Genomic DNA, 15,935 nt, shown 5'->3' on the forward strand with positions numbered 1-15,935 from the left:
TGTAATCTGCAATATCATAAATGTTTGCTTTTGGGCTTAATACTGCTTTAAAGTGATTATAAAGGTAAATTTAAAAAACAAAAATACAAACAAAACAAACATGTCTATACATACCTGCTCTGTGCAATGGAATTGCACAGAGCGGACACGAACCTCCACTTTTCAGGTCCCCCGCTGGTCCCTTCATGTCTTTCCAGTGCCCCCATGGGAAGCCGCTTCCCTCTGAGGAAGAGGCTTAGCCTCGAAACGCGTAAACCATTTCTGGCCATTGAGGACGGTTCACCTTCCGTTTCGGACACTGACGGCAACCTAATATTGTGATACGCATTTAACAAGAACTATTAGGGATGCACTGAAAACTCGGCCTCCAAAAATGATCACCTGAAAATAAGGTTTTCACCATTGTGCCAAAAGAAAAAAAAAGTACCGATAACGGCTGCCGAAAACGCCCGCAATTTTACCGTGATTCTACCTTGCTTATGGTGTGTTTTTCATAGGTCATGTGACTAAAAAAAAATGCATCAAACATGCAACATGGGTGCGTTTTTTTATGTGTTCTTGCTGCATCTCCAATGCATTTGGATGGGAAGGTGCGGTTTGCCAAACACGCTCCAAAAATGCAGCAAGCAGGATTCTTAACACCGTTTTGAAAGGTGTCGATAATGGTCGACTATAATTATTTATATATATATCGTCTTATATCCAACTCAGATGAAACAAGGATGAGGTGTGATCACTGGCAGCATTTGATGATCCGCTCAGTTTATATATGTCACATTCCACCCAGAGCAGCCAGAGGACTGTCCCTGGAAAGGAACTGCCATCACAATGAAGGCCCGCACCGCCCTCCCCGGCCAGTCACCTCGATGTGTTTGGCTTTGAAGACGATGCCATGAGCTCCCTCCCCGATCCGGCCCAGCAGGCTGTACTGCTCCATCTTCCCCGGGCACCGGCCCGAGACGCTGACCGACGTTACCTAGCAACACAAAGCACTTCCAGGTGACAGCGAGTTCAGCCGGGGCCGCCCCTTTCTCTGCCGGAACCGCCCCTCCGCTCTGGACAGCACCGCCCCTTTCTCAGTTGGGACCACCCCTTTGTTTTGCCACATACAAGAGCGTCACGTGGTTTGTAGTGAAATGTGAGAGAAGAGTGCAGATTATTTCTGGTCAGACTGACTGTGACATCACATATAATCCTGTCTGTATTAGTAGATCCTCAATGGATTTATGTTACAGGGTGGGGAAGACCTAGAACCTCTGTCAGATGCTTATAGTTATGTTCCCTGTAATTCCTGGTTTGGGAACGACACAGGAAGTGAGAAGAGTCTCCCCAGTAACACACATTCCAATTATTCCCTATTAGACTAACAACAACATTATTATATTGTTCCTGTGTCCCCGTTGCATGGTTTCTACTTACTTCCTGTGCTGGTGACAACATAGGGAACCTTTCCTTTAGGAGAAGCAATTATTAAAAAGCCAGAATAGGTTCTAAGATATGGCATACCTCCCAATATTTCGAGATGGGAACAAGGGACACCTATTAGCAAAAGTATGTAGGCATAGGACACACCCACTGCCACACCCCTTAACCACTTGCCTACTGGGCACTTCACTTCCTTCCTGTCCAGGCCAGCTTTCAGCTGTCACACTTTGAATGACAATTGTGCGGTCATGCAACATTGTACCCATATGAAATTTCTACCTTTTTTTTTTTCCACCCAATAGAGATTTCTTTTGGTGGTATTTAATCAATGCTGGGTTTTTTATTTTTTACTAAAAAAAAAAAAAAAAGACAAAATATTTTTGTAACTAAGTAATTTTTCTCCTTCACTTATGAGCACTGATGAGACGGCACTGAAGGGCACTGATTGCCGGTTCACATTGGTGGGATGCGGGAACCCTGCGAATCCACTCCGGGTTCCCCCATCGCACCGACTCGCAGGCAGTTCACACTGCCATATGCAAACTGCTGGGAGTGTCAATGCAAAGTTAATGACACCCCCAGGTTAGTACACATATCGCAGTGCGAACTGTCACTTCAGACAGGTATTGGATTGCATAGGAGTGAACAGCCATGTGATCCAATTCTGGTGCGGACCAAAAAAAGGGTCCTGCGCAACTTTGGACCGAATGCGATGTAAATTCAGCCGTACAATTTGTATGGTTGAATTCGCATCGCACAGACATCGCATGTGATTTGCAGAGCAGTGCAGTGCGAATCACATGCAATGTCTGACATCGCTATAGTGTGAACCGGCACGGAAGGGTACTGATGAGGTGGCACTGAAGGGCACTGATGAGGAAGCACTAATATGTCGCACTGATGAGCACTGATAGGCGGCACTGATGAGTACTGATAGGTGGCCATCATGAGCACTGATAGGCAGCACTGATGAGCACCAATAGGCGGCACTGATAGACGGCACTAATGAGCACCGATAGGCGGCACTGATGAGCACTGATAGGCGGCACTCATGAGCACTGATAGGCGGCACTGATGAGCACCGATAGGCGGCACTGATAGACGGCACTAATGAGCACCGATAGGCGGCACTAATGAGCACTGATAGGCAGCACTAATGAGCACCGATAGGCGGCACTGATAGACGGCACTAATGAGCACCCATAGGCGGCACTAATGAGCACTGATAAGCACCAATAGGTGGCACTGATGAGCACCGATAGGCAGCTCTGATGAGCACCGATAGGCGGCACTGATTAGAACCAATAGGCGGCACTGATTAGCACTGATAGGCGGCCCTGATAGACGGCACTGATGAGCACTGATAGGTGGCACTGATGAGCACCGATAGGCGGCACTGATGAGCACCGATAAGCTGCACTGATGAGCACCGATAGGTGGCACTGATGAGCATCGATAGGCGGCACTGATTAGCACTGATAGGCGGCACTGATGAGCACTGATATGTGGCACTGATGAGCACTGATATGCTGCACTGATGAGCACTGATAGGCGGCACTGATGAGCACTAATAGGTGGTGCTGGTGGGCACTAATAGGTAGCACTGATGAACAGGCACTGATGGGCACTGACTGGCATCACTAATGGGCACTGATTATATTCACTGATGGGCACTGACTGGCATCACTAATGGGCACTGAGTATATTCACTGATGGGCACTGACTGGCATCATTTATGGGCACTGATTATATTCACTAATGGGCACTGATTATATTTACTAATGGGCACTGATTATATTCACTGATGGGCACTGATTGGGGCTTCACTGTAATCAGGGCACTGATGATCAGTGTCCTGGTTACATGTAAAGGTCTCCCCTGTGAGGAGATGCCACTGATCGACTCTCCGCATCTCACCCTCTGTCAGTGTGAGGCGAGGAGAGCCGATAAACTGCACTTCCGCATTTACATGTGACCGGCTGTGATTGGACACAGCTGATCATATGGATAAAGAGCCGCGTCATTGGCTCTTTACCAAGATCGGGGTTGCACCGTATTCTGGGAACACGGCGTGCCCGCAGTCGCCACGCTGCATGCCCCTGCGGGCGCATGAGAGCAGCCATTCTAGGGCGCCATCCTATGATGTCATCCCAGAACAAGAGCCGCACCGCTCTGCTGTCATTTGACGGCGGGCAGTAGAGGGGGGGAGTAGTTAACCACTTTAAGACCGCTCACAGTAATATTACTGCGGCAAAGTGGCTCGTTATCGTCTGACGACGTAGTACTACGTCGTCAGACACTCCCCCTTCTGGGCGGCGCTTGCGCGCCGCCGGAGGCTCGCTCCCGCTGTTTTCAGTCACAGCGGGAGTCGGGCCAGGGGAGGAGCAGCGGCGATCGCCGCTGCTCTTACCCGATCGTCGGGGATCGAGTCTGGAGATCCGCCCGCTGTGTGTAAACACAGCGGGCGGATCTCTGAAGTGACAGGGAGTGACAGATCGGAGTGTTCAGCATAGCTGGACATCCGATCTGTCCATGACTCACTCAGTCACCTCCCCCCCTACACGTCAGTAAGCACCAGGCATACATTAACCCCTCCCTCTCCAATAAAATTAACCCCTTCCCTGCCAGTGTCATTTTTACAGTAACAGTGCATATATATAGCACTGATTACTGCAGTAATGTCACTGGTACCCCCAAAAGTGTCAAAAATGTCAGTCAAGGGTCCAAGCTGTCCGCCGCAATGTCGCAGTCCCGCAAAAAAAATCGCAGATCGCCGCCATTACGCGTTAAAAAAAAAAAAACACCAAAAATGACAGAAATCTTTCCCTTTGTTAGTAAACGCAATAACTTTTGCGCAAACCAATCAAAATACGCTTATTGCGATTTTTTTTTACCAAACATAGGTAGCAGAAAACAAAAATTTTTTAAAAAAATTGGTTTTTACATCTTTTTTGGGGGGAATTTCATATAAAAAAATGTTAAAAATATTGTTATTTTTTCAAAATAAACGCTCTTTTTTTGTTTATAGCGCAAAAAGTAAAAATCGCACAGGTGATCAAATACCACCAAAAGAAAGCTCTGTTTGTGGGAAAAAAAGGACGTAAATTTCGTTTGGGTATGGCGTCGCAGAACCGCGCAATTGTCAGTTGAATTCGCACAGCGCTGAATCGCAAAAAGTGGCCTGGACGTAAGACAGCAAAATCCTCCGGTGGTAAAGTGGTTAAAGGAGTATCACACAAAAATTATTCATTAAACCCACAAGTGCTTTCTTACCACTACTATTCCTTTATATTGGCTTTTGAAATTTACAAATGCAGCAATTTAGAACTTAGATGAAAGGTTTAGCACTGGGAAACACTTTTTTTTGAAGATAAAAATGCATTTTATATACAATTATACAGATCAGACCAAAATAAGGGACAAATTAGGATGAAAGAGGGACAGAGGGACTTTCTTCCAAATCAAGGACAGTTGGGAGCTATGGTTACAGAGATGAGAAGGGGGAAGTGTTTTGTAGTCTTGGCACATTTTCTTTCCTAGGATGACAACAGTGCTCCTCCATAAATACAGGACAGTAAGTGGGTGTTGTCACCTTAGGACAGGAAGTGTGCTACTGGCAGGATCATCAGATAAGAAATACAGAAAACAAACTGAGGTGCCATGTCTAAGGACCTGGTGGTCAGTGCAGCTTTTTACGTTTTTATTCTTTGATTTAAATTTAAAAGACAAGTTGAGATTTATCTACAGAAACCTTCCAGCCCCCAGCCCTCCCCCTCCCCCCCCCCTGTACATTGTCTGCAGCCCGGTGGGTAGAAATCTAGTGCTGGGCTGCACATGCCTGCACATTAATATCTCATAGACCTGGATGGGAGGGTGCTCCTGTGGTATGGGTACCTCACATTTAAGTCTATGGGACATTGGTGCATGGGCAGTCCAGCTCCAGGGCTGCGGACCACACTGAGATCCTTTATGTAGGTGTTTCTGTAAAATACTGAGCTTGTCTTTTAGGTCTCTTTCACACGGACGCCTCCGGTTTGCTTCCTGTTCTGCGAAAATAGCCTGATTTATGCTGACCACACACGCACAGATATTCGGATGTGAATATTCGTACGAAAATTCTTTGTACATTCGATGAATGAATGTCACTTGCTCTTACCATTTAACTTTAAAATGAATGTTTTCATTTAACACTGATCACTGGAAGTGTCAGCTAGTGTCTGATTGTCTGCCGCAATATGGCAGTTCTGCTATAAGTCGCTGATCACCGTCATTACTAGTATAACATTTTTTTTTTAAAAATTCAACAAATATCCCATAGTTTGTAGACGCTGTAACGTTCGCCTAAACCAATCAATATAAGCTTATTGGGATAGACTAAGAATTCTACCAAGTGATTCCTAGTATCAACAATTTTTCTTCACCAAGTGTCTGCGGAATTTCTAAGGATCTTTAGCACAATACTATCGCCGAACCACTGTTACTATTACTTTATATTATTACTAATATAAAGGATTTTTCTTTATCTTATTTCATTTTATTTATTTTTTTCTGTTTTATTTATTTTTTTTTTTTCTATGTTTCATTGTAGATCTTCTATACCACATGTGTCAAACACAAGGCCCGTGGGCCGAATCCAGCCCTCCATGCCATGTCATGTGGCCCTCGTACCTCTCCTACAGCTGCGGTACCTATGTAGCTGTGGAGAGGTTCATCTCTGCCCTCCCATTTTAGCAGTCAGCAGCAGAGAGAAGAACAGAACTCCTCCTAGAGATCCTGTCCCTTTCTGTGCAGCCACAGCACCAATTTGCCTCTGCCTCCCCTCGTCTCATCATTTAGCTGACTCCAGCCCGCCCCTGGTCCTCCTCCAGACCCTGCATTTTCTGCTTCCCAAACGGTCTAGTTTTGACCTTCAAGCCATGTGTCGTCTGGTTATTGGAGGGTTGGGAATATTGTACGCTACCAGGATTATTGTATGCTATGCCTGACTACCAGTTGAGATATCGTGGATCATACTGCTACTCCGCTACACAGATCTGCTCCCAGTTTTTTCCCAGCAGCAGCACAAGGTAAGGGGGGTGCACTGTGATGTAAGGGAGGGTCAGGACTCTTGGCTTCTGATGGTCAGGGAGGGGGGTGCTCCCAACATCTAGTCTTACAAGTATACAACTGGCCCTTTGGGGGCTACCATAATGCTGATGCGGACCACGATAAAAATTGAGTTTGACACCCCTGTTCTATACAGAATAATTGTTTGGGACGCAGGTGGAACGCGGAATGGCATCCTGTTTTTAAAGGAATGAGAACAAGTTTGTACACTGTAAGTGGAACTTTTTTCTTTACTAAATAAACTGGTTTGATTACTGCGCAATGAGAGGCCTTTCTATTTTCATATACCCCTAATCTGAGAATAAGTACTTCATCTGATGGACCCGGACCTATATGGATTTATCTCTATGCTGTTTTTGACTGCCTGTAGTGGAGGTCAAATACATCTGGTGAGTGACTTGTGCATGTGATCGTCGGCAGGGAGGACTGGGCCAGGGGGCAGGGGGGCATTTGCCCCCTTGGCCGCTCTGATGCCCCATAAAAAGGCTGCACAGTTTCTGCCACAGTCATGCCTAAAGGATTCCAGATGAAGAGAAGTAAAAAGTCCACGCCGCTGACCTACTGAGTGTGGGATGAAGACAAGAACAGAGCGCAGGCCTCCCCCCCAGCATGGATGGTATAAACTGTGTCTGAGCAGAGGCCGGTTCCATGCCCCACTGGAGACTCTTCTGCCCCGGCCACCCCCAACAGAGCTGTCCCAGCTCCCCCCAACCTCCTCCTGCTGGCCAGGTCGGGAATCCAGATTCAGCCATGAAGTAGAGAGTACCTGGAGCAGGGCTTCAGCTTGGAATGGGGGTCAGGAGGAGGATTGGGAGAGTGGGAGGGGGGTCTGGTTTGTAATTGCCCCCTGGGCCGAAAGTTGCCAGTCTGCCCCTGATTGTCGTGGAGGAAGGAATCTTTATTCTCATGGGTGATCTCTGGAGTGAAGTGTCTTGGAGAAGATTGTCTATCATCTCACTGTTTAGGAATAAGGAGGTATTTAGTGGGACTTTATGAGCACTGTTTTCTCATATATTGATTTCTTCGTAATCATTGGTTGTTTATGAGCGCGGTCAATTTGATATACACGTTATATATACATTTTTCATTTTATTTTTGGCAAATATTTGCTTTTTGAGGGGCTGCTTTTAAATATTTTTTCACTATATTTTTTCGCAAAACCTTTCACAATATTTTTTCACAATATTGTATTAGTCCTGTGCGCAAGTGCAGGGATGTTTGTTCACTCTTTAATTGAATATCTATTATCCAGGCATGGGTCAGGGCAGGCAGGAATCAAAAGAGTAATCAATTTTCTAAGTTAAGGGTCATATCAGGCAGCGATCACTAGCATATGCATTATCCAAGCAAAGGTCAAGAAGTTGGGATCAGTAGCATATTCGTTATCCAGGCAAGGGTCAGAGCAGGCAGCTATCACTAGCATATGCATTATCCAGGCAAAGGTCAAGATGGGGGGGGTTCAGTAGCATATTCGTGATCCAGGCAAGGGTCATATCAGGCAGCGATCAGTAGCATATGCATTATCCAGGCAAAGGTCAAGACGGGGGGATCAGTAGCATATTTGTTATCCAAGCAAGGGTCAGAGCAGGCAGGGATCAGTAGCATATGCATTATCCAGGCAAAGGTCAAGATGGGGGGATCAGTAGCATATTCGTTATCCAGGCAAGGGTCATATCAGGCAGTGATCACTAGCATATGCATTATCCAGGCAAAGGTCAAGATGGGGGGGATCAGTAGCATATTCGTTATCCAGGCAAGGGTCATATCAGGCAGCGATCACTAGCACATGCATTATCCAGGCAAAGGTCAAGATGGGGGGGATCAGTAGCATATTCGTTATCCAGGCAAGGGTCATATCAGGCAGCGATCACTAGCATATGCATTATCCAGGCAAAGGTCAAGACGGGGGATCAGTAGCATATTCATTATCCAGGCAAGGGTCAGAGCAGGCAGCGATCAGTAGCAAATGCAATATCCAGGCAAAGGTCAGGACAGGGGGATCAGTAGCATGATCGTTATCCAGGCAAGGGACAGAGCAGGCAGCGATCAGTATCATATGCATTATCCAGGCAAAGGTCCAGACGGGGGGGGGATCAATAGCATATCTGTTAACCATGCAAGGGTCAGAGTAGGCAGCTAACAGTACTATAATCCATGTCCAGGCAAAGGGTAAAGGAACATTTTGGAACTCTCTTCCACAAATGGTGGTAGCTGCAGGGAGTATGGCTACTTTTAAAATACTTTTGGAGGTGCATCTCACAGATCATAACATTCAGGGTTATGGGAAATTATCAGGCCACTGAAACACAACAGGTGCAAGACCCAGGAAGCTGAATTAGCATCAAAGACGCCACTCTAGGGGAGTGCCCTTGGCTTATAGGAAAAGGGGCCTTGCCACAATACAGGGAGTTAGCACAAATCTCCCCCCCCCCATTCCAAATTTCCCCCTTCCAGCACAAATTTTCATCCCCCCCCCCCCCCACACACACACACACACATATTTCTCCTTTTAGCATAAACAACCCCCAGTCATCCCTACTAGCACAAATCCACCCCCAAAAATATTTCCCCTTCGCCATTTTACTTTTATAGCACAAATCCCCCCTCCCAACACAAATTCTGCCGAAATCTCCACCAGCACACCTACCCAAATTTGCCCTCCTAGAACAGTTCTTACCCCTTGCTACCCCCCAAAATCCCTCTTCTCAAAACAAATCACCTCCTTCCCAATCTCCTTGTGGCACGCCACCCCCCTCCCACCTCACATGATACCATAGTGCCCAGGGCAGACGTCCCTCCTGCCCGCCCCTTGTCCCTGCCCTGGGTTCCTCAGTGTTGGAAAGGTTGAGAAAGGCTGATGTAGGTAGACACATGTCAGTTTACATCAACCCACCTATAGGGATACATAGGAGTCTGTTTATGATCCATGTAATCACGGATCAAAAAAGAACTGTTGGAATGGCATCTCCTCTACGTATCCCTACTCTGAGCCCTTACATCCCTCAATACAATGCATTCTAGCCTATACAGTAGAGAGGAGGGCATGGCAGGGGGGTCCGGACGTTGGTATTGGAAGCATTTGAATTGGGGGTGCTCAGGAAGATAAAGGAAGACACATGCAGCTACCCCTAGGTTCCTACTTTTATCTTTTTATATTATCTTCGGTGTCTGTCGGATGTGGCAGGGTTTTCTTTAGCTGTTGGGCTTGAGAAAAGATTATATAATAGAAAAGCAGCGACAGACTAGGAATTTTTAATGCCAGGACGTCAGCTGAGAGAACAGGCATCCCACTCAGGGCGAAGTGTGAATGAAGCGTTCACTTGACACCAACGGTGAGAAATTTTAACTCCTCTCTGGCCTGATGTTCACAACATCCCACTTCTGTCTCTTCACACAAGTACATTACTCTGCAGAAAGGTAGGAGCCATGTCAGGGCGACTGGCCAGCAATGACCCTTCCCTATGGTGGCGCCCCCTCGCTATGAATAAGAGTCTGCAGCATTCCCGGCCAATGGCTGAGCAACTTAAATAGGGCAAAGGGTTGTCGTTCCTTTGTAAGTCGCACATCTGACAAGGCCCTAAGTCTGGTGAAAGAAAGTAAAATTGGCTCTAGGCTTTACGTGTATCTAAACCTAAAAGAAAATGTAATATATTGCAGCATACCTACCCTTAAATGTGGTGGCTACATTCATTTTTTTTCCTGTTTATTCTTATCAGCAGGGCTTTTTTTCTCAGAGAATAGGTGCAGGAACTCCCTTTTTCGAAATTACCCTTGTCTCCGCCCCTACCCTCCTCCTTTCCTTTCCTTGATTCCACCCCCTTCCCACCTCCCAGTACTGCCCCTTTTAGAGAATACAGAACCAAGTATTTTTTTGTGATTCTAGGTAATTTGTATAGAATGTGTTAATAATACTAAGAATAGCAGTATAATAGATCCCCTGCAGCCAAAAACAATAGACCCCCCTCAGCAACAGTAGATCCCACTAGCAACCATGGACAGCCCACATCAAAATACCCCCAGCAACAATAGACCCCCAGCAGCAACAACAGATCTCACCCTAGACAGCACCAATAGACCCACCAGAAGCCTGACACAATAAACTGTTCCCTAATCAGAAAATCCAACAATTGACCCCCCAGCAACATAAGACCAAACCCAGCAACAACAGATCTGTCACAAGCAACAATAGACCTTCCCCCAGTAAAAGTAGATCCCTTCCAGAAATATTAGGTCCTCCAGCAGCAACAGTAGACCCCCCCCCCAGCAACAATATATCCCCTCCAGCAACAATAGATCCTCCAGCATCAACGGACACTGTGGCAAACCCAGCACCCCTTTCTATTACATACATTCAGTGCTGGAGGTGCTGGAACTGCGTTCCCCCGCGGTCCCGCTGAAAAAAAGCCCTGCTTATCAGTAACACAATTCCTGTCTTAGGGTGGCTACACTCAATGGATATGGATCCACCGTGGCATTGTCGCCATGGGAAGAAGGCAATGTTAGATGTATTAGCAAATACAGTGGGTATAGAAAATAATCACCCCCCTTTAAAATAATCACATTGTGTTGCTTTGTAGCCTGACATGAAGACAGACACAGCTTTTGTTTTATCCAGCTGTATTGGATAAAACAATGGATCCAGTGCAACTTATGTGAAAAATATAACACCAACATGTCAGAAAAAAAAAATTCAAAAACAGAATCACTGAGTTGGAAAAAGGATTACCCCCGTCTAAAAATGAGTTGAAAACTCAATCAGGTGTAGCTAATCACCTTCTCAATGGCGCACAAAGCCATTTGACTTTAAACTGTGATCAGTTGTGGTCATTTTGATTAGCTCAGCATGAAAAGAGTTTTCCTGGAGCATATCAGTCCCTGGTAGTGCAACTGAAGCAAACAATCAACTGTGGGTGGCAAGGCACTGTCACAAGATCTCCGGGATAAAGTTGTGGACAGGCACAAGTCAGGTGATGGATACACAAAAATGTTTCAAAGGCTTTGTCGATGCTTAGAAGCAAAGTGAAGTCTATTATTATTTGAGGGGGGGGGAGGTATCGCGCTTCAGGGAAAAAAAAGTATATAAATCGAACTAAATAGTGAATATATAGTGTGGTAGTGAAAAATGTCTATATCAATAAAGCATCTCTGTGATGGTGTTCAAATCATTAAATATTCCTTGAAAATGCACACTCATATATGTGACTCAAAAATAAATTAAACAATATTAGTGGGACCAACCTCGATATATAAATATATATATAGAGTGCAACAGTGCTGATATCCAGGGAACAATCTTAACTATAAATTAATATTCCAGACGGACTGGAAGGTGACAAAATAAAGTGACAAGTGCTCAATCAATACAGACAAATATATAAAAACAAACTTAGCATAAAGTGCTTATGGGTAATAAAAGTGCTTGTAGTGTCCAAAAAAATCTTTTTAACCCGCATAAGCGGTATTCCTCCTTTTTTGCTGTTAGACCGCCACCTTTCACCAAGTGATAATAGGGGGTGCTTCTCAATCCTTAAAACCCCTAAGGGTGTGCTAGCCGTTCACCTCAATATATAAGGGAATGCGCCTTTTAATTATATGAATCTCCTGTTCAACTCCTCTCCTTACTCGCTCCACAGACAGGGGATGGTAATAGCCTCTTATCTGGAACGGGGTAAATGCCGAAATAAGGTGCTTACATAGTGCAGTATTTCCATAATAATCCCGATCCCCTGAAGAAGCCACGTGACCTAAAGTGGCGTAACGCGTAGGGCAGAGCACCAGAAGTGACGTCAGAAAGCGTAAGAAAAGTCCGCAGATAAGCTGTACTCTTACAAAGGCTTGTAAATCTTCAATTCTATGTGAGTGCATTATATTTTATTTAAATAAATGATTTTATTACGGAAATACTGCACTATGTAAGCACCTTATTTCGAGATCCGCGGAGAGTCCAGAGGGCATTCACCCTGTTCCAGATAAGAGGCTATTACCAGAGATGTATAGTAACGAAGTAGAACTACTTAAGTACTGTACTTAAGTACCGAAATGCGGTATCTGTACTTTCCTAGAGTAGAATTTTTTTCTCCTACTTCTACTTTTACTTCACTACATTTTTTCGATGATTTTGATACTTCTACTCAAGTATTTTTTTTTTGTGCTGCATAGTTACTCGTTACTTTTAAAAAAATTACCACTGCCAGAACAGTAGATGGCAGGTTGCATAAAGCTCAAAAAAATGTGTATAATGTCATTTGTAAATCAGCGCATACGAAAATAAAGGCTGTGTATAATCAAAGCTGCTATACCAAATCTTTCCAATAAAAAGAAAATATGAAACAAACAAATAAATGATGCTACAGCGCTTAAAGTGCATCAAGAAACTACTAACAAACACCGGTTAATCATTTGAATAAATCATTTGAAATAATAAAAACAATATGATGTTCATACTTTTGACTTCTTTCTTTAATAACTACATAACACAGTACTTGTACTTCTACTTTCAGTACTTGAGTAGAAATTTTTTTTCAAAACTACTGGTACTTTTTACTTTTAGTACTTAAGTAGCAAATTTTTTGAAAAAACTACTTGCAATACTTAAGTAAAAAAAATGTTGAATACTTTAGTACTTCTACTTAAGTAACTTTTTCTGCGAGCACTTCAACTTCTACTCAAGTAATTTTTTGATCGAGCACTTGTACTTTTACTCAAGTAGAAATTTCGAGTACTTTATACAAGTCTGGCTATTACCAACCCCTGTCTGTGGAGCGAGTAAGGAGAGGAGTTGAACAGGAGAGTCATATAATTAAAAGGCGCATTCCCTTATATATTGGGGTGAGCGGCTAGCACACCCTTAGGGGTTTTAAGGATTGAGAAGCACCCCCTATTATCACTTGGTGAAAGGTGGCGGTCTAACAGCAAAAAAGGAGGAATACCGCTTATGCGGGTTAAAAAGAATTTTTTGGACACTACAAGCACTTTTATTACCCATAAGCACTTTATGCTAAGTTTGTTTTTATATATTTGTCTGTATTGATTGAGCACTTGTCACTTTATTTTGTCACCTTCCAGTCCGTCTGGAATATTAATTTATAGCTAAGATTGTTCCCTGGATATCAGTACTGTTGCACTCTATATATATTTATATATCGAGGTTGGTCCCACTAATATTGTTTAATTTATTTTTGAGTCACATATATGAGTGTGCATTTTCAAGGAATATTTAATGATTTGAACACCATCACAGAGATGCTTTATTGATCTAGACATTTTTCACTATCACACTATATATTCACTATTTAGTTCGATTTATATACTTTTTTTTCCCTGAAGCGCGATACCTCCCCCCCTCAAATACTTTTCTATATACTGTCTGGTACACAGAATGGGTATACGCAGCTTTAAGGGGTGTTACATATATAAGAAATCCTCTAGACAGCGCAAGACTCACATCATCATTTATACCGAAGTCTATTATTAAGTGAAAGGTACTGTATTTGGTACAACACAGACCCTCCCTGGATCAGGACGTCGCTCCAAACTGAATGAAAGAGCCAGGAAGAAACTGGTCAGAGAGGCTACCAAGAGGCCTACAGCAATTCTGAAGAAGTTGCAGGGATTTATGACAAAGAGAGGTCAGTGTGTGCATGTGACAACAATATCACAAATTCTCCAAATGTAGCTTGTATGGAAGGATTGCAAGAAAAAAAGCCACATGCAGCCATAACTGAGCTTTGCCAAAACACACCTTGAAGATTCTGAGGACACATGGAAAAAGGTGTTATGGTCAGATGAGACTAAAATTTAATTTTTTGGCTTCAACACCAAACAATATGTCTAGTGAAAGTCCAATACAGCTCACCATCCAACTAACCCCTTTCCTACAGTAAAGCATGGAGGTGGTGATATCCTGTTATGGGGGTGTTTCTCTGCAGCAGGGATTGGAGCACTTGTCAGGATAGAAGGAACATGGGTGGGGCAAAATATCATCAAATTCTTGAGGAAAATCTGCTACCCTCTGCCAGAAAGTTGTCAATGGAAAGAAGGTTCACCAAGATTGATAATGACCCAAAGCAAACAGCAAAAATGAGCACACAGTGGTTGAAGAAGAAAAAGGTGAATGTCCTTGCATGGGCTTGTCAGAGCCCAGACATAAACCCTATTGAAGATCTGTGGATTGACTTGAAGAAAGCAGTTCATAAACGGTCACTATCAAATTTAACTGAACTTGGGCAGTTCTGCAAAGAAGAGTGGGCAAATATTGCAAAGTCTAGATGTGCAAAGTTAGAGGAGACATATCCCAACAGACTAAATGCTGTAATTAAAGCGAAAGGGGGTTCCAACAAAATGCTGACATAAGGGGCGTGATCCTTTTTCCAACTCAGTGATTATGTTTTTTAATTTTTAAAAAATGTTTTTTGCCTTGTTGGTGTTATATTTTTCACTTAGATGTTATAAGTACAGCTGGATAAAACAAAAACTGTGTCTGTCTTCATTTCAGGCTACAAAGCAACAAACTGTGATTATTTTTAAGGGGGGGGATTCTTTTCTATACCCACTGTACATGGACTTGACTAACAAATTAAAGTTATCGTAGATTCAGAAGGTTTTTTTATCTTAATGCATTTTATGCATTAAGATAAAAAAATCTTTTGTATGCAGCAACCCCCCTCATCCCCCCTAATACTTACCTGAGGTCCATCTAGATCCAGCAATGTTGCACAAGAGACTCAGCTGTCAGGGATTCCCCTCCTCATTGGCTGAGACAGCAGCGTAGCGCCTTTGGTTTCCACAGCTGTCAGTCAAAGTCAGTTAGCCAATGAGGAAAGAAAGGGGGTGGAGCCGGGGTGGGCTGGGCTACCGCTCCGTGTCTAAATGGAGCTGCGGCTCGGGTTCCCCCATAATAAACTGCTTGTTGTGGGGACACTCAGCAGGAGTGAGGGACCAGAAGAGCTGAAGGGGGACCCAGGAAGAGGAGGATTTGGGCTGCTCTGTGCAAAACCAACTGCACAGAGCAGGTAAGTATAACATGTTTGTTATTTAAAAAAAAAAAAAAAAAAAAAAGAGACTTTAGTATTACTTTGAAGCTGAGCTCCAGGTAACAGTTTATAAGCAGTTACAGCAACAGTTTTGTTTCTCCTTTTGGGATAAAGATTTTACATGAATAAATAAAAGCTGATCATTGTAAGCACCCTGCCAGAGGTAAATGGCTTGTATCAACCCTCTGTCACTTTTGCTGGACAGTTTGATCTTTTAACCACTTCTGGACCGGAAGATTTTCCCCCCTTAATGACCAGGCCATTTTTTGTGATTCGGCACTGCGTTCATTTAACGGACAATTGCGCGGTCGTACGACGCTGTACACAAATAAAATTGATGTCCTTTTTTTCCCCACAAATAGAGCTTTGTTT

General features: G+C 43.9%; 2 protein-coding genes across 2 annotated transcripts in view; one reads left to right on the forward strand and one right to left on the reverse strand.

The window, feature by feature from the left end:
• CDK20 (cyclin dependent kinase 20) overlaps nucleotides 1–995 on the reverse strand; it is a 33,530-nt gene extending 32,535 nt beyond the window's left edge. The window contains exon 1 of the mRNA XM_082263419.1: nucleotides 863–995. Coding sequence (XP_082119545.1) covers nucleotides 863–937 — 75 coding nt within the window. The 5' untranslated portion in view covers nucleotides 938–995. The remainder of the gene's footprint in view (nucleotides 1–862) is intronic.
• PQBP1 (polyglutamine binding protein 1) overlaps nucleotides 1–15,935 on the forward strand; it is a 408,542-nt gene that overhangs the window by 270,268 nt on the left and 122,339 nt on the right. The gene's annotated exons all lie outside the window — the stretch shown is intronic.

This window comes from Pelophylax lessonae, assembly GCF_965119305.1.
Source record: "Pelophylax lessonae genome assembly, chromosome: 7".
Lineage (NCBI taxonomy): Eukaryota > Metazoa > Chordata > Amphibia > Anura > Ranidae > Pelophylax > Pelophylax lessonae.